This window comes from Piliocolobus tephrosceles, chromosome 9 (genome assembly GCF_002776525.5).
Source record: "Piliocolobus tephrosceles isolate RC106 chromosome 9, ASM277652v3, whole genome shotgun sequence".
NCBI lineage: Eukaryota > Metazoa > Chordata > Mammalia > Primates > Cercopithecidae > Piliocolobus > Piliocolobus tephrosceles.
In genome coordinates, this window is record NC_045442.1 from 72,367,782 (window position 1) to 72,386,410 (window position 18,629).

At 45.5% G+C, this 18,629-nt stretch overlaps 1 protein-coding gene across 3 annotated transcripts in view; it reads left to right on the plus strand.

Annotated features, from left to right (window-relative positions):
* The window catches only part of LRMDA (leucine rich melanocyte differentiation associated), a 1,127,556-nt gene that overhangs the window by 598,727 nt on the left and 510,200 nt on the right, over positions 1-18,629 (plus strand). For all 3 annotated transcript variants that reach the window (XM_023204865.2, XM_023204867.1, XM_023204866.1), the window contains 2 exons: positions 6,098-6,224; positions 18,394-18,533. In XM_023204865.2, coding sequence (XP_023060633.1) covers positions 6,098-6,224; positions 18,394-18,533 — 267 coding nt within the window. The remainder of the gene's footprint in view (positions 1-6,097; positions 6,225-18,393; positions 18,534-18,629) is intronic.

The window sequence follows — 18,629 nt, forward strand, 5'->3', positions numbered from 1 at the left end:
TTTTTTTTTATTTTTTATTTTTTATTTTTTTTATTTTTTATTTTTTTATTTTTATTTTTTATTATACTTTAAGTTCTAGGGTACATGTGCATAACGTGCAGGTTTGTTACATATGTATACCTGTGCCATGTTGGGCTATTTTTTATGTTTTAGAAATGGTGTCTTACTATGTTGCCCAGGCTGGATGCAATCCCTTGTGATGTCAGTGTACACTCTGTTTCACGTAGCCAGAACCTTTTTCATGTTCTTCTATTTCTTAAAGACATTTCTATTCATCTTGATACACTGATAGTGTGGATTAGTTGATTTATATAATTATTTGTGTGTGTGTGTGTGTGAGTGTGTGTATACATATATGGCTATGTGACTTGAATGGCCGAAAAATATACACAGCCAACTATACATACTATATATACTAATATATAACATGTATAATATATATAGTAATATATAGAGTTACATATCTATGTCTTTATCCATACATTTAAGCATATAAAAAGAGTTTTATGGAAAAAAGAATGTCTCTTACAGGACTAGGTAAACGAATTATAAACATGTATAGGTATAAAAATGTCTGTGCTGGCCGGGCGCGGTGGCGCACGCCTGTGATCCCAGCACTTTGGGAGGCCGAGGCGGGCAGATTACGAGGTCAAGAGATTGAGACCATCCTGGCCAACATGGTGAAACCCCATCTCTACTAAAATTACAAAAATTAGCCGGGCTTGGTGACGCATGCCTGTAATGCCAGCTACTCAGGAGGCTGAGGCAGGAGAATCACTTGAACCCGGGAGGCGGAGGTTGCAGTGAGAAAGATTGCACCATTGCACTCCAGCCTGGTGACAGAGCGAGACTCCGTCTCAAAAAAATAAAAATGTCTGTGCTGCCCCTGGACCATTTAGTGCGATATGAGTGGTCACATCATACCTCACCAATTCTGTTTTCTCCCTTCATTTTCCACCAGGTGACTTTTGGTCATTTGTCCTGTCCTTGTGGCTTCTGCCATGCCTTTGTGGGAAGTTGATTTGCAGACATTTCCCAAGGAGCTGCTGTGTGCCAGGCACCGCAGTTGGAGTGGTAGGGGGAGTACAGGAGAGGAACAAGTTACTATTTCAGCTCTCAAGGGTGATGTTGAAACAATTTAACAATTGTACTGTCCAATTAGAATGGATGCTGGCTGGAGCAGGGTCTACGGTACCCCTGGGCTGTGGTGGGCATCGGCCTCCCAGTTTCTGGATTATGAAGAGGTCTGGGGGTGCCAAGGAGTGGCCAGGGTAACAGGAAGGGCACTCAGAGCTGCAATTATTTACCTACTGAAGGAGGTATTTAAATATTTTAATATTGAGAGCTGGTATACCCGTGCAGACTTGCTGAATGTTACTCTTTCCTGATCTCAGCCACGTGGCCCCAGGAAAACCATGAGGAGGCATTCTGGCCTCTGAAAGAATACGAGTCGAGAGGCTGCCCTCCTAGCCACTGGCCAGTGCGCTGGTCTTGCTCTCTGTCCCATGCTTGGGTTTATTGGCTATTTTTTTTTCTCAGACATTCCCAGGTTGTGGCTGAACAGTGCTCAGTGAATGAGGCAGTACTGAGCCCTCACTGTACACTTAACAGCTTTCTGGAAGTATGGAGGCTGCATGGAGATCCCCTCTTAGAGGGGCCTAGGCAGGCAGAAATCATCAGAGAGATCCATACAGAACAGGCAGCAGCCAGCCCTTTCAGGTCTGGGGACCTAGCCAGGGTGGTAGACATCAGACCCAGGTTAGGCCCTCTAGAACTTCCATGGCCACCCCATTTTCTCAGTTAAAAATATGGGCAGGGATATTTAGAGTCGAGGAAGTGGGTAAAGACCTTTGTGGAGATCTTGCTTTCTTGATTGGTTTGAGAACATCCTAGCCTTTGCTCCTGGATTTGGGGCCAAATATAGTCTCAAAGAGACAGACACTTTTGTTTTAGGGTCTGTGGTCAGCTGTTCCCCCTGTTCACTGCCCATCTCATGTTGGCGCAACCCTGTCACCCCCAGTATAGGCTGGAACTGAGGGAGGAGAGATTGAATTCTTAGCATAGTCTAGATCCAAGGATTGATCTAGGGGTTCTGGAGGCATCCTCTGGTGGTTTTTATGGTACAATGTCCTGGCCTGTTTTTGGCTGGGCAAGGGGCAGGGAGGAATGGCTACAAATTAGAGGCTCCTGCCCAAGCCTGCCAGCCCTACCCGGGCCCAGGTCCTAGCTCTTCCCCTCCATTCTGGTGAGTGGCTCATTTGCAGGGAAAGGATGAAGGTCACTGATTTGTGCCCACCCAGGAGCAGAAGGGACTGGGGCTCAAGGGGCGACCCTTCTGTGGGGACCCTGGCCCCCACCTGAGGTCCCTCCATGCCAGCCACTGGCCTAGCCTGGGCAGGGCTGCACGCCCGTTCAGTGCTGCTGTTTTCATAAGCTAATGAGGGCAGAGTGTGAGCCACAGGCGATGATATTGGGATATTAACTCTGACAGGAAGCTTGATCATAATTATCTTAACGAGGATAGGGTTAATTACAGTGGAAACTTAAAAGTTCTCTCCGTTTGAATCCACTGGAGCCCAATGCGTTGTGATGTTTTGTCATTTTGATGTGACTTTGGAAAAGGCACTGGGATGCTCCCAGCAGCTGCTGCAGCTCCTGGGGGAGCCCAGGCAGAGCCCTGGGAATGAAGGAAGGAGGTAAGAGGATGGTACCTGTGCGTGAGATCCTGGCTGCGTTGCTGCTGGTGGAAGGGGAGGCAGGCAGCCTGGGTGCTGATTAGGTTTCCAGAACAATCCAGGCCTAGATGATCTCCCTCCAGCTGGCTGTGCCTAGGTCCTGGGTGAAACCTTGCTCTCTCCTATCAGCCCCCAGTCCATACCTCAGACATCGTACTACTCCAGGAAGCTGGCGAGTGATGCTGGACTGACAGTCGGCGTCTCCATCGGGGATCTGGTTTTGGGGTGCATTTTGCTGTACATACATAAGAGGATAACAGACAAATTGTAATTTTGTTTAACAGCACATATTTGCAGGCATCTGGCATGTAGGGGAATGAACTCAAAGATCTACACACATATATTTTCTCCTATTTCTCCCTAGAAAACAACAGTAAAAATAACAACAGTAAAAAAAAAAAAAAAAAAAAAAATCAATGTAAAGGGTAAAGCCACCTCCTTCCAGGTGTATGTGTATTGTCATCCATGTGCCAGCTGGGACCCCCAAAACCTGTCCTCCTCAGTACCTCCATTCACTATGCTCTCTGCCCCCTGACTTCTGTGCCCCGGCCCTCAGCTCTGGTTCTAGCTGATTAAATCCCCAGGAGCACACCACACTGATAACATGAAAACAGGGATTTATTCATTAGCAGTCACCCATGTAATATGGTTCTCTTTTTACTGAGCAGCTAATAACGTCACATGGCAAAAAGAGTCTCAAAACCAGACAGGTGACAGGGGATTTGAGACTGATCTTTCCAGCTCTTCTGGGAGGTTTCACTCTGGTGTGGGGTTCTGCCCCATAGCCCACCGCGTAAGGGAAGAAAGGCTGTCTGGATGGAGGTGGGCACTTCCTTGGTGCTCCTGGGCTCTCCCCATCTTCACGCTGTGTCGTTTTGCTTTATGCCTTCCTGGAACACTTTTGGAAAGGAGCTTTCTTCTGCTTGCCAGTTGCCAACTATTTGCTGATTCTCATCGGAAGAGTCTAATATTTGCATAACATAACTTAGGAACAATGTATTTGGATGCTGCCTTTGAGCAGAGCCCAACTGATGTTTGTGCACGAAGGTCTTATTAGCCACCTGTAAGGCTCCCTAAGGGGAAGTGGCCTCACCTCCCCTAGTGGCAAACAGGCCCAGTTCTGAGAAGCCTTTTGGCGCATCACTCCCTAATCCCTAGTGGAGGGACTTCAGAAGAGCCCGAAAGTCCCCTGCACAAGCCTGACTTCCTGCACGCCTCCTCTGTGGGTTTGTTCATGGGCCTGTCCACTGCATTCCAAACACACCCCCAGGGTCAGGGCGTCAGGAAACGAAACAGTGAATAAAAGGAGGAAGGAAAAGAAAAAAAAAAAAAAAAAAAAAAACCAGCGTATGCTACTAACCAGTTAGTCATCCTTTACTTATTCTCTACAAGATCCTATGAGCTGGAAGGAACACAGAACAGTAGAGTTCAGATGGGCTATTGACAGGCCCAAATTCACACTACAGGAAATGGAGGAGCGGAGGCAAAGTCCCAAACCTTCCTGCCTAGATGTGCGTACGTTGTGGGTTTTACAATTTTTTTTGTTTGTATTTTTTGTGGGTACGTAGCAGGTAGAGATGTTTATGGGTCACATGAGATATTTTGATATAGGCATGCAATGTGTAATCATCACATCAGGATAAATGGGATATCCAGCCCTTCAAGCATTTATCCTCTTAAGTTATGTTTTGCCTCTAGGAACCAAGAGGCAAAAGGAAAAGGAGGAGGAAATGAAACACGATGACCTCTGGACCCCTACTCCAAATTGTGTCCTCCCTCGGTGGGACTGGCAGTGTTGGTTGGAGGAGCAGGCATGCTCTGGGAGTCGAGTCCTGGGTGGGACCATCTCGAGGTCTGGCAGGAATGGAATATGCAGGCAGAGCTCTGGGCCCAGTGGAATCTACAGATTTAATTACTTACAACACATTTTACACCTCACAAGTACTGACTCCCTATTTTGGAGTCTTCTTGGCAGAGATCCCACAAGGGAGCTATGGATGCCTTGGGAAAGCTCTGGTGCTGAAGTTCACACTCACAGCAGATGTGCAGACATTGCACACACAAGCACACGGGGCTCTAATGGAAGCGTTATCAGTAAATGAATAAATAGTGTGGACGACATCTCCCTGATTCGTCATTTTATAGAATAGCCAGGCATCCCATACGAGTCTCCCTCCGGTCCACATCGTAGCTCAGCTGTCAGCCTGTGCAGGCTCAGCACATCTCCCAGGTCTGGCAGGTGAACGAGCTGGGAGTCTGTGTCTCTTTGTAAGCCCCTCTGCCGGCCGGCTTGCTTTAATTAATGTCTGTGTGCGCCCAGGCAAGCACTTGTGCACAACTACCCCGTGTCACCTCCACCCCCAACACTCATGAGAGCCCATAAAATTAAGAGTTAACTTTCAGCGACGTGTATAAGCAAGGCTATTTTTCCCTTTCTGTTTTTTTTTTTTTTTTTTTTTTTTTTCCTGGAGTCGGGTACTTAATTCTTTCAGTTGCCTTTTTATTTACTGCCTCAACATCTACAGGGTTGCACTCTACACTTCTTTCAAAAATTAAGTGAGAAATCCACTTTCCATAAATTAAAACAGTAACTTCAGGCCAGGAGCTTTGAAGCAGCAATTCCACCAACCCCTGTCTCCCCACCCGCAGCAAAAACAAATAAAAAGAAATAATAAAAGAAAAAGCCCTCTCGGACTGGAGTGATTATGTAATTCCGCAGATGCCTTGCCTTTGGGGCAGCCACTGGGACGCTGGGCAGAAGCAAATTAAGTGATTAGTAAAGAAAAAAGGCAGAGGAAAAAAAAAGTCAAAGGATGTGAACGCAGAGAAAGGAAGCCTTCCCTGCCGTTTCCCCCACGACCGTACGGAGGAGAACCGCTAAGAAATGATACTTGAAGTTATATTTATTATTGTAAGAGGGTATGATATTTCTGGGCAGGAATGATGGATGACAACTTGAATTTGTGTCCAGGGAATGAAGGTGAACTGTGACAGAGTTATTTATCTTGGGAATGGAGGTTAGGGTCAGCCGAGGCTGGGTGCCTGAAGGCACAAGACATTGACAAATTTATCCTGCAGGCCGTATCTGAAGCCCTTTGTTTTGGATCCTGGCTACTCACTAAGTGACCCTCATCCTTCATGTTGGCAATGCGTGAAGGATGCGGTGGGTGCCAGCGGCCCCTTCTCCCCCGCCGCCCCCGCCCCGACTCCTGCTACTAATTCTTGTCATTCACTTTGCTGACAGGCACCAAGCCCAAACTATTCCCAGTCCTGAAAGGGAAGGTTAAAATATTTATTTCGGCTCATAATGGCCTCCCTGATTTAGTGCAGGATCATTTTTCCTGTTGCCTTTGTCATTGCAGGTCACTGGAAGGACTGAGCGCATTCAGGAGCCTGGAGGAACTCATCTTGGACAACAATCAGCTGGGGGACGACCTCGTGTTGCCAGGGTTACCCAGACTGCATACCTTAACCCTCAACAAGAACCGAATATCCTTTCCTCTGCCCGCTGCCCCCACTCCCCACCCAGCCCCACAGTCGTCCCCCCACCCCACCCTGCACAAATACCTGCAAAATGTCAAATGAGTTTTATGTGTCAGCTAAATTAAAGTATGTGAAATACAGTTCGTGGGCAGACAAAGCGTTCTGTCTTCTGGCACTCGGGACACTTCAGAGTAATTTATTATAGGTCATTCATAAATGAAACGCACCATTATATCTTCCTGTTGCTCCATTTTAGTGTAGGGATCTAAGTTATGGCTGTGAAGAAATCTTTTTAATAGATAAAAATAGAGAAAGAAAATAATGTCACCGCCGCAGAGGCGGCGAAGCCCGGTCTGTTTGCTTGGGCTTGTGTGGGAGGGCGACCTCTGGTGGGAAGTCCTGGGTAATGCCACTAAGCAAACTTCGTCTCCTTGGAGGTTTCTGGAAGGCTCTGGGGCAGGCTGGGGGAACAGTTTTGGTGAGGGAAAGGAGCTAAGGTGACAGAGACATGTGAAGCCCAGGCCTGGCTATGCCCTCACTGATGGATACCATGCTGGGCTGGTGATGAGAGGCCTAGGGGACCCATGATAGTGTATGGCCTTTCCTACGGAGGCAAGGACCTAGCCAGCCTAGGGTGAGACTTCCAGGCACTAACTGCTCTGGATTCTGTAGTGGGGATGGAATCAGGGAACCCTTGCTGCGACCTGAGACCCGTAGCTCCTGCAATGTTAGTGTAGTGGATTACCCGGCACTAGAATAGCAGCTCAATAGGACAGGGAGTTTCCTTGGTTTTGTTAACTCCTCTGTTCTTCACACAAAGAATAGTGCCTGGCACCAAGTACAAGCTCAATAAATATTTGTGGGATGAATGCATGATTATCATTAGCTGTTCCTTATTGAGCACTCCTAGGAATGAAGCATGGTGCTGGGTTCTTTGTGTGTGTTGTTATTCATCCTTACCAAGCCCTGTGAGAAGGGTGTGTCTTTTCCATTTATCTAGACATGGAAAGAGGTGAGGCGTAGGCACACAGCCAGACGTTAACAAGATGCTGTGTCCCGGATGATTCAGTGTCAACTGTGTTGTGTCCAAAGTCCAATGTCTGCATTCTACTGTGTTGCTTCAGACTCAGTAGTCTAATGGCTTTGTTTTATTGGATGGAGCATTTGAGACCTGGAGTAGTTAAATCACTTGTTCACATTCATACAATAAATTAGAAATAGAGGCATTTTCCTCTAGAGTATAAAATAAAATCAGATATACATGTAAGGTTTAGCACATATGCATATGCCAGCATTTAAGAGTGATTTGCAGAAGTATTTGTTAGCTACTGTTTATACTTCAAGCCATAAGTTATTGTTTTCTTTATTCTCTAAGATATTGTCTCAGTCAGCTCTTGCTGCTATAGCACAATACCATACATGAGGTGGCTTAAACAACAAACATTTATTTCTCACAGTCTGGAGGCTGGAGGTTTGTGATCAGGATGCCAGCATGGTTGGTTTCTTGGTGAAGATACTTTCTCGCTGTATCATCACATAGCAGAGAGAGAGAAAGCAAGCTTTTTCAAGTCGCTTCTTATAGGGGTACTGATCCCATCAGAGGGATCTACCCTTATGACCTAATCACCTCCCAAAGGCCTCATCTCCACATACCATCACTTTGGGGATTAGAATTTCAACATATGAATTTCAGGGGAGAACAAACTTTCAGACCATAGTATTATAAATATGCTCCTTGTGGTCACTATTAATTGTCACTTTGATGGAAGTAGAAGGGGAGGGCCTACAAGTAAATTCACAGTCTTTGTCATAATGAAATTTTGGTGGATTTTCCCCTCTTATATCCATTAGTCAGCCAAGTTTCCCAATGACTGTTTGAAAAAATATTGTAGTCTTATGGCTTTCTAGGCTGTCTTAGATGATCACTTGGCCAATATTCTCAAATCAATCAAGGACAGAAGGATTTTTAGACATATCCTATGTCCCAGGTCTCTGTAGAATATTAGAGTCCATGGACTTTGGTTCACGTCTCAGCTTAATCATATTTAGCGGTGTGGCCTTGAGCAAGTTATCTTCTGTGAGCTTCTGTTTCTCATTTTTAAAGAAATACATTGGACTGGATGATGGTTTTATTCTCCATATTGCTGTCACCAGAGATAAGCAGGCCTCTTGGCTTCAGAGTGCTGAGAGGTGTTCTTTGTCTTTGGTGGAGTCCTTTCCCTATTCTGTGCTTCCACTTCTCCAATCTGTAGCAGTAATGCTGAGGGAGTAATGGTAATGGCCTAGGAGGGACTGAAGCAGAAGACACTGTGTGGCTATAAACCTGACTGGTGATATCACTGTGCTGTTGTAGCACATTTCTTATCAGTGAATGTTCTAAATAGACTTCTTTCCTTTTTTTTCCTCTGCTCTACTAATATGATTGTGAAGATCAACTTCCCCATCTACTTGACTCAGAAGTTACAGAGAAAGGTAGGTAAAAATCAGGCAATAACAGCACATGTTCTCTTCTCAACCCAGCACTTCTGATGCCACTTTTTCAGCTAAATGACTCTCCTACCTAACTGTGAGAATGTTGCAGGCTTTCCAACAATTTCTATGTTCCATATTGTTATTGCTACCCCATGAAATGCTTTAGATATGGGCTCTATACGTTAGCTTTTGCTGCGTAATAATCCACCCCAAGATTTAGTGGCTTAAAACAGCAAATATGTATAATTCTATGGATCAGATGTTTGGCCAGGGCTCAGCAGGATGCTTCTTCTGCTGGTCTTACCCTGGGTCACTCATGCAGCCACATCTACCTGGAGGCTCAGCTAGGGCTGGATGGTCTAAGATGACCTCACTCATATGTCTGGAGGTTGGTACTGGGTGTTGGCTAAACTACCTGTGTCTAACAGGCTAGCATAAGGCACTTCACATGGGAGGAGTATTCTAACAGCACAAGCCCCATAGTACAAGTAGTCTTCAAGTTCAACTTATATCATATATGTTAATGTCCCATGACGAAAGCAAGTCACATACCAACTATAGAACAAATTGGGGAGGGGACTGCATAGAGTGTACATATAAAGAGGCATAACTCATTTCTGTAACAATCTACCCAGGAGACCTTGGCATTGGCATCTTGTCTCCTTAAGATTTTACTTCATATTTGTGATAAAGGGAGCCTTAGAAACAAGTAACTATTGACCTCCTGAAAAAGTATTAGCTCTTTTGTGTAAATTGAATCTTTAAACATGTTAGGAAGCTTGCTGCCAAATGAGGTTTTATCTTGAATCCTTTTGTGAAATTTGCTTCATTTTTAATTTTTTTGGTTTGTTTTTTGGCACATGTAAAATGGTTATTCACCCCACCTACCACGTAAAATCTAGACTTTTCCACTTTGGTTTGACTCACAGTTAAATGTGTCTATAATAATGCTGTAGGTTCCTAGACCTTGGCCACTTGGGTCATTGGCTTCTTTGATCCTTTAGCAAGAGAGAGTATCACACAGTGGTTAAGAACAACAGGCTCTGAAGGCAGACTTCCTGAGCTTCTACCCTAAACCTGCCACTTTTCTGCATGACCTTGGGCAAGTGATTTAATATCTCTATGTTTTGGTTTCCTTTGAAAATGCAGACAATGCTGGTACCCATCCCATAGATTGTTTTGAAGAGTATTCTAAGTATCTCAGACATATTAGATTCTAGTAACATAGTAAGTGCTATGTAAGGGTTACTATTATTGTTGTTGTTATTATCCTAGAGAATTGTGTAAACTCATCTGGTTTGACTTGGGTCACATTATAACCAAGGCCAGAGTACAGATACACTTCTGAGTATAGAATGCTTCTTTGACTTGCATAATTTAATATTGCCCTAATGGCATTCCATGAGTTGGGTACTGTTGGTGAATAATTCTTCTCATTTTTATGGAAAAACTAGGAGTGCATGAGCTTTCTGAAGTCACATAGATTGTCAGTAGTGGGGCTTAGTCTAGAACCCAGGTATGCTGATTCCCAGCTCCAGACTCTGAAACCCAAAGGAGCAGGAATCATTGTACAAGGAGAGGAGCCCAGATACAGGAGGAGTCAGCGTCCTGGGCCTGCCTCTGCAAGGTCCTGCTCCCAGCTAGGGCTGCCAGGAGTCTGCTCTTAAAAGGGATTCCAGAGCCCAGACCCAGCATCTGGAAAATTCCTTCTGTGTTCATCAGTCAATGCCTTCCTGCCATCTGCATACCTCCTGCTGGACCTCCCATCTTTTTCCACCAGCCCTTTTTCTCATTGTGTTCAGCCCTCAGTGTTGATGTCCTGCTCTGGTATATCTGAAAGCCTGGTTGTCTGAGATTACCTCTTCATCTCTTGGTTTGTAGGGATCTCATTTTCTTTCTTTGGTTCATTGAGTCTGGCCAGGTAATTGCTGGCTATGGACTTGAACCCCTTCCCCACTGCTCTCACTCTCTCTCTCTCTCTCACACACACACACACACACACACCCATCCATGAGCATGCACACACCATCCCCGACTCTTCCACCAGGAGGGGTGGGATATTTGGTAATGGTCTCAGCCATATCATGTCTGAATAATCAACCCCAAGTAAGGTTGACCAACTGAAAATTCAGGAAAATGTAGGTACTTAACCTTTGCACAATTAAATGATTCTCCTCTACTTTCCTTTTGGCCTGTGTGGGGGGGCACATAAGCAGATTTTATTTGGAATCACACTTCATCTTCTGTCTCCCTATTTGCTTCAGCACATGTACTGAATAGCCAATGAGTTTGAATTATAGTGCCAGCAGGAAGAAAGTAGGGTGCTACATGTTACACAGCTGGGCTGTGGCACGGAGACCACTCCAGCAAGTCAAAGGTGGGACTCTAGTTCCCTTAGCCATTTGCTGTGTCATGTTAGGAAAGATTTGCTGTGTCATCTTAGGAAAGTCTCTACACCTTGTCAGGGGCCTCAGTTTCTTTATAAAATGGGTAACACATACTTCAGCATATTGTCAAGAGATTTAAATGGTATAATATGTGGGAAATCACTTTGTTAAAGACTTTACAATTTCTTGGCATATTTTACTGTTAGCCAATGCCTCGATGCTTCGAAAGCAGCAGCCCAAATTGGAAGAAAGGATCTGAGGTACACAGCACATAGCCCGGTGATGGCACCTGTGCTCTCCCACAGAAACATGTAGGAACCCTCATTTTCCAGTGGTTTAAATTTTGCTTTTGTGTTAGGAAATTATGAGTCACTTTTTCCTCTAGAAATGCAGTTTCTTTAGGACCTGTGTTTAAATCCAGACTCTATCATGTACTGGCTATGGGACCGTTAACCCCTGTTTCCTTAAGCGTTATTTGGGCACGATCAATTTCTGACATATGTGAATAAAAATGAGCTATGTCATTATGCTGTATATTTAGTATTCAAAACCCCAGTATTTGGATTCGCTGTGGTCAAAATCATCCCAGTGGTTATGGAGGCTGCCCTTTGACCCGCAGCTGAGCCCGGAGGGAGGGATGTGCCCACTCTCACCCGGGAGACAGCTTTGGACCCGCACAACTGGAACACGCTGGGAGGTTTCCCTCCTCCCTCATGCTCCAAACTTTCAGGCAAGATGCTGCTTTGATCTTGGGCCCTCTGCAGAAAATCTCCCTTGGCAAGCCTCCCCATGACAGCTGGGCTCCGCAATGGCAACTTTCTACAGACAACACTGAAAAACATCTCAATGCTAAGTACCCCGGAGAAGACTTGCTGAGGGAAGCCAGGTGTGTGCCGGGAACCCAGCTGGAGAGAGATGAAACTGTGCCAGGTAGCTTCACATTTTTAAAAAAGGTACCCTTAGGAGAATCCCTGAAACGATCCCCACTGCGGTGGTCTTGATTAGCCAGGGACACCAGGTTTCTTCCACAGATTGCCTCTGGTCAATTTTCTGTGAATCTTGACAAAAAAGAAATGTGACAAGTTCTATCTTGGATCTCAAAACCAGGCAAGACAAGGCTGTGTTTGTCCTTGCTGACCCAGGAGACGAAGAAACCAATTAAAACTTCTTCTCATTTTTTATCTTCTGGTGGTGCTATCAACATAAAGGTGAAGGGCTGGTCTACAGCATGCATGCAGGGAGGAGGTGCTAGCGCTTTCTGCTTGGTGTGGATTTGGGAGAAACCACCTGACTCAGCCAAATATATCATTTATAGTAGGTATATGAAAGGCTTAGGAAGATGGAGCTTCTGCCATACAAAATACCCAAAGGCAGGCAGGCTGGCTCTTAGAAATCTCTTGGATTCATTGGCAAAGGATGGCTGAAGCTTCTCGGAACCTGCAGATCCCTTGCCCAAGAAAGTCCCATGATCAAAGCATTCAAATTATCCACTTCTTCATGGCCAGGGGCAGATTCAGGTTTTGCCCAGGGGCAGATCCAGGTTTTGGGGAGTGTGAAACCTCTGTAATTTGAGGGAGCCCTCTTAAAGACTATATAATTAGGAATGCAAAATTAGGTATGAAATGGATATTTATTTGGAACAGAACTGTATCAAAGGAAATTTTAAAATTTTAAAATTTGTGGATAAATTCCACAAATGTCAAAATACCTAGAAAAGTATCAATCTTTACTGAAGATATGCCTCTAGAGAAACTTTTTTCCTGCAAATTCTCTCATAGCTTCATTATTTGGTGAAATTTTGTAATTTTTTTCTAGAGAGAATAATTCCCTCTTTTAGCATAGTTGATCGAAAATTGATTTTTTAAAATAGTTTAGAAATGTTTCTTTCAGTTTCACCATTTGTTGTTGGTAGTTTCACCACTATATTATTGGAAAAACTTTTAGGATTATTACATTTTGGAGAAACTCTTATACATTTCTTTCATATATGATAGGAGCTGTATAAGATTACAGGACATTTCAGCCGGGGACAGTGGCTCACACCTGTAATCCCAGCACTTTGGGAGGCCAAGGCAGGTGGATCTCCTGAGGTTAGGAGTTCGAGAGCAGCCTGGCTGGTCTCTACTAAAAATACAAAAATTAGCCGGGTGTGGTGGTGCGTGCCTATAATCCCAGCTACTTGGGAGGCTGAGACAGGAGAATCGCTTGAACCCAGGAGGCAGAGGTTGTAGTGAGCCGAGATCACGCCATTGCACTCCAGCATGGCCGACAGAGTGAGACCTTGTCTCAAAGAAAAAGGATTTCAGGACATTTCAAGTTGTGTGTGTGTGTCGATGTGTACGCATGTATACATACACTTAACAACTGAATCTTAAATGTTCTTTGAATTGATGAGTTTGTTATTCATTTTGCCATCAGTTTTATGTTGGTATCTGCATATTTGTATTAATATGGTGGATAGTAAGAGTATTACTGAAAGCCATTCCTACTAATACTGTGGGAACAATTTAACTAGACACAGAAGTGACTGCAAATTATACAAACATTCCCCCACTGAGTCATAATTGTTACTCCTACACAATGTCCCTTTAGGTGGGGATTCCCATAGACACTCCCATTGTCACCCAACTGAAGGGAAAATGTGGTAGAAGAAGTCCTAGTGGAGCGAGACAGTGATCTCCACGGATTATAGTGTAAATTACCTACTTTTACCAAAAAAAAAAAAATCACATGATCATGTGACTCTATTACCAGGGTCTTTCCCAGGGCATTGGAGGGGGCCTATGCAAGCAAGAAGCCCTTGACGCATGAGCTTTATTAGCTCCATGGTAGATCTACATGTGAAGGTTTACTCAACTTAATCTAGGCCTACTTCCCTGAACATGGTGAGAGGTGACAACCTGCTGGTGGCCCTCGCTTGCTCTCAGTGCCTCCTCAGCCTCAGTGTCCACTCTGGCCACGCTTGAGGAGCCCTTCAGCCTGCTGCTGCACTGTGGGAGCCCATCCCTGGGCTCCCTCTGCTTGCGGGGAGGTGTGGAGGCAGAGGCACTGGCGGGAACCAGGGTTGCGCATGGTGCTCGCAGGCCGGTGTGAATTCCGGGTGGACACGGGCTCCGTGAGCCCTGCACTCAGAGCTGCCAGCCAGTGCCACCAGCCCCAGGCAGTGAGGGGCTTAGCACCTAGGCCAGCAGCTGCGGAGGTTGCACCGGGTCCCCCAGCACTACCGGCCCGCCGGCACCACACTCCAATTCTCTCCGGGCCTCAGCTGCCTCCCCGTGGGGCAGGGCTCCAGACGTGCAGCCCGCCATGCCTGAGCCCCCTACAGTGGGCTCCCGCGTGGCCCGAGTCTCCCTGACGGGCGCCATCCCCTCCTCTGTGGAGCCCGGTGCCATCAACCACCCAAGGGCTGAGGAGTGCAGGCACCCTGCATGGGACTGCCTGGCAGCTCTGCCCCGGTCCTGGTGTGGTATCCGCTAGGGGAAGCCAGCTAGTTTCCTGAGTCAGATGGGGACTTGGAAAACTTCTTTATCTAGCCTTAGGATTGTAGATGCATCAATCAGCACTCTGTATTTAGCTAATCTGGTGGGGACTTGAAGAACTTTTATGTCTAGCTAAAGGATTGTAGATGCACCAATCAGCACTCTATGTCTAGCTCAAGGTGTGTAAACGCACCAATCAGCACCCCGTGTCTAGCTCAAAGTTTGTAAACGCACCAATCAGTGCTCTGTGTATAGCTAATCTAGTGGGGACTTGGAGAACTTTTACCTCTAGCTAGAGGATCATAAATACACCAATCAGCGCTCTTTGTCTAACTCAGGGATTGTAAACGCACCAATCAGAACTCTGTCAAAACAGACCAATCAGCTTGCTGTAAAATGGACCAGTCAGCGCTCTGTAAAATGGACCAATCAGCTCTCTGTAAAATGGACCAATCAACAGGATGTGGGTGGGGTCAGATAAAGGAATAAAAGCAGGCTGCTGGAGCCAGCAGTGGCATCCTGCTTGGCTGAACTTGCAGACTGTGGAGGGTGTGTTCTTTCGCTCCTCACAATAAATGTTACTGTTGCTCATTTTTTGGGTCCTTTAGCACTCGCTGCGAAGGTCTGCAGCTTTGCTGCTGAAGCCAGCGAGACCGCAAACCCACCGAGAGGAACCAACAACTCTAGATGCACTGCCTGTAAGAGCAGTAACACTCAAACCAGCAGTCCACGGCTTCATTCTTGAAGTCAGCGAGACCGAGAACCCACCCATTCCGGACACAATGGTGGTTGGCTGGGCTTCCTTCACTCATCACTAAATGTTGAGAAATGACTGGCATTTCTGTCCAACTCAGTTGTCCAGTATTTCCTCAACTTAAAAGCCTTGCCCATTTGGGGTTCCATTTCTGCATATCCTCACCTTCATACAGTACATACAAAAAACAGCCAAGCTCTGAGGAATGTTTCCTAAGAGGAAAGTAGGTTTTGGTCCGGCCTTTCCATCTGCAGTAGAGAGGGCTCCCCTCAGTCGTGGAGGGCGGTTGTCTGCATAAATAATTAGAATCACTCCAAGTCAGTATGTTAGCACCATGCTGGTAGCCCACTCTCTTGCAGTTCCACAAAAGATACTATGCTGGTGAGACGCGGTAATTAGCTTGTCTGGCTGCCCTCCCTGGAAGAAGGGCCTGGCCTTGAGGCTTTAAGACAGCCTGATCCAGACATGAGTCCTAGTGCTTCTTCGAGCATCTGATGGATCGCATGGGTGGGCTAGAAAGTTGGAGCAAGCTATGAAGGGGAGAAACCTAGCCTGGGACTGATGCCCATGCAGGTCCAGGCCTGGGGTACTCTACCTGAATCCAGTTCTGGGTGTTGGAGGGGGACTTGAGACATTCTGAGGAGGGTGCTTGAAATTCGCATAGGGCACCTGAGGTGTCTGTGCCCATATCTAAGGGCAATACTAGCAATGAGACTTTTTTCTTTGTTTTTTTTTCGTTTTTTTTGTTGTTGTTGTTGTTGTTGTAGTAATGACTGTGACGTGTTCAAAGATAGAACCTGTTGGAAAAGCTGAGCTTACCCTGGAATTGTTCACTGTCATTTTAATTGGCTCCATGAGTATGATGATTGAACTTTAGTGAGTGTATTTTGTTTCCAGGGATTTTGATTCCTGGCCACCCACCCCTCTGTACTCCCAACCTCATCCCCCTAGTGGGACCTTCTCTACAGTCTCTATATGAACTCCCATTCTCACCTCCTCATTCTAGTGTTCCTGTGTGGCCATCTCTGGATGTTATTTATAAAAGATTTGAGAGATTGAAAACAAACTTCCACGTCCATTTCTCTGTCTTTGTTTAAGAAGCAGGGAGGATGTTGGTGAATTGAAGCCAACAGCAAATGAGTGTGCTCATAACTTTCTTTTGCTAGTTTCTCCTGTTGTTAGATCTCCCTCTTGCTACTTTCCCCTCTCCTGCTAGTTTTTTCCCTCTTGCTAATTTCCCCGTCTCTTGCTAGTTTACCTTCTCTTGCTAGTTTTTCCCCTCTCTTGCTAGTTTTCCCCTCTCTTGCTACTTTACCCTCTCTTGCTCATTTCCCCCTGTGGTTAGTTTCGGTCTCTTGCTAGTTTCCTCCTCTCTTGTTAATTTCTTCTCTTTTGCTTGTGCTCTGCTTCTCGTTGTCTCTGGCTGCTGTCACCTAGGGTATAGCATTTGGCCTTGCATCTGATGGTGGCAGAGCATGTGTACAAAGAATGCTTGAAGGAACTTAGTTTGGAGAGTAAAAGATTTAAGGAAGACACGTGAGCTTCAGATATCTGAAGGTTCATCATGTGGAAGAGAAGAAGTCTTATTCTTTGTGACCCCAAGCAGTTAAATTGGGTCAGTGAGTAGAGGTTTTAGAGAAAGATTCGATTCCGCGGGAAAGAAAAACTGTTATGGTTGTCAGAAATGGAATTTGCTATGTTGTGGTGACCGCTTGGCAAATATTTTAGGGACCTGATTCAGACATTGGTTGGATTTGGAATTCATTCTTTTGTGGCAAGTTGAAATGAAGTATGAGGAAATCTGTGTAACAGCCCAAGGTTAGATAACATCCTCACAGAGCAAGAACATCCCTTTTCTTTGATTTTACCTTCTCCTAGGTTCAAGTGGACCCCACTTCTGGGAACTGTACTCTGAGTCTTTGACTCTTGCATGTGGCATTTCTTCTACCCTTGTATGTTTTATTCCTGTAGCTCTGCTGCCATTCCCTGGCTGGGACCCCCTTTTATCTGCCGACTTGGTTAACTCCTCTCTCATGTGTCTCTCGAAGTCATGGCCTAACCAGGCATGCCTATCTAATCATCACCTTACCTAGGCTCAGCTTGTCTGTATGTGGCTTAAGCCAGGAGTTAGCTTGGGGACTAAGTTGTCATAAACCCTTTCCAGTACCTGTGGTTCTGTGAATCGATGGCTCTTGCCTTATTTGGTTTGGCCGTGCTTGGACAGTGGGTCCCACTGGAGGATGGCTCCTGGAATAATCTCCCCCATCATGCCCCCCTCTGACTTTTCTCTTTCATTCTCTAATTCCCTCACTAACAGAGAAACAATATATTTTAATGAGGCCTTCTGAAATAATTTCTGGTTTTCTTTTTCTGGGTGGTTTTTTTTTGTTTGTTTGTTTTTGTTTTTTTGTTGTTGTTGTTGTTGTTTTTTTTGAGGCAGAGTATCACTCTGTTACCTGGGGGCATGATCTCTACTCACTGCAACTTCCGCCTCCCAGGTTCAAGAGATTCTCCTGCCTCAGCCTCCTGAGTAGTTGGGATTACAGGCACCCACCATCATGCTCAACTAATTTTTGTATTTTTAGTAGAGACGGGTTTTAGCATGTTGGCCAGGCTGGTCTCGAACTCCTGACCTCAAATGATCTGCCTACAAGGGCCTCCCAAAGTACTGGAATTGTAGGTGTGGGCCACCATGCCCAACTCTTGTTTTCATTACTAGAAAAGAATTAAGTTTTATGGTTTTGAATATTTCAAAACTATTTTACTCTATGGAATCTTCCCTTTTAGTGTGTTTTAGAAACACAACTATAGAGGAAAGAAAAATATGATGAGACAATCAAGTTTATTCATTCTTCCTCAAATGATCTGGACTTAGTCTTATCTGCCTAGCAAAAAGTTGGGCTGTGTTCCCAACAGTGAGAGTGAAAAAGTAGCAATACCATATACCCACAGCCGAAGTGATTTCAGCCCCCACCCTGAGGCCTCACAGGAGCAGACTGGACTCGTCAGCGCCTGTCAGTCATGGCCTATGCTCCTTGCTAAGCCTTTTGTCTTCCTGGACCAAGATCCTTAACCTTTGTCACATCACTGATTTGGAGTACCTGCTGGATCACTTGGCAGAAGTGACACCAGCTCTGGAGTACCTCAGTCTGCTGGGCAACGTGGCCTGCCCCAACGAGCTGGTCAGCTTGGAAAAGGATGAGGAAGACTACAAGAGATACAGGTGAGTGTCCAGAGATTGGAGCAGGGTGGGAAAAGGGAAAAAGAGAAGCTTTAGGGGATGATATTATACTCTGGGGTACATAGTAGATGTTTGGTA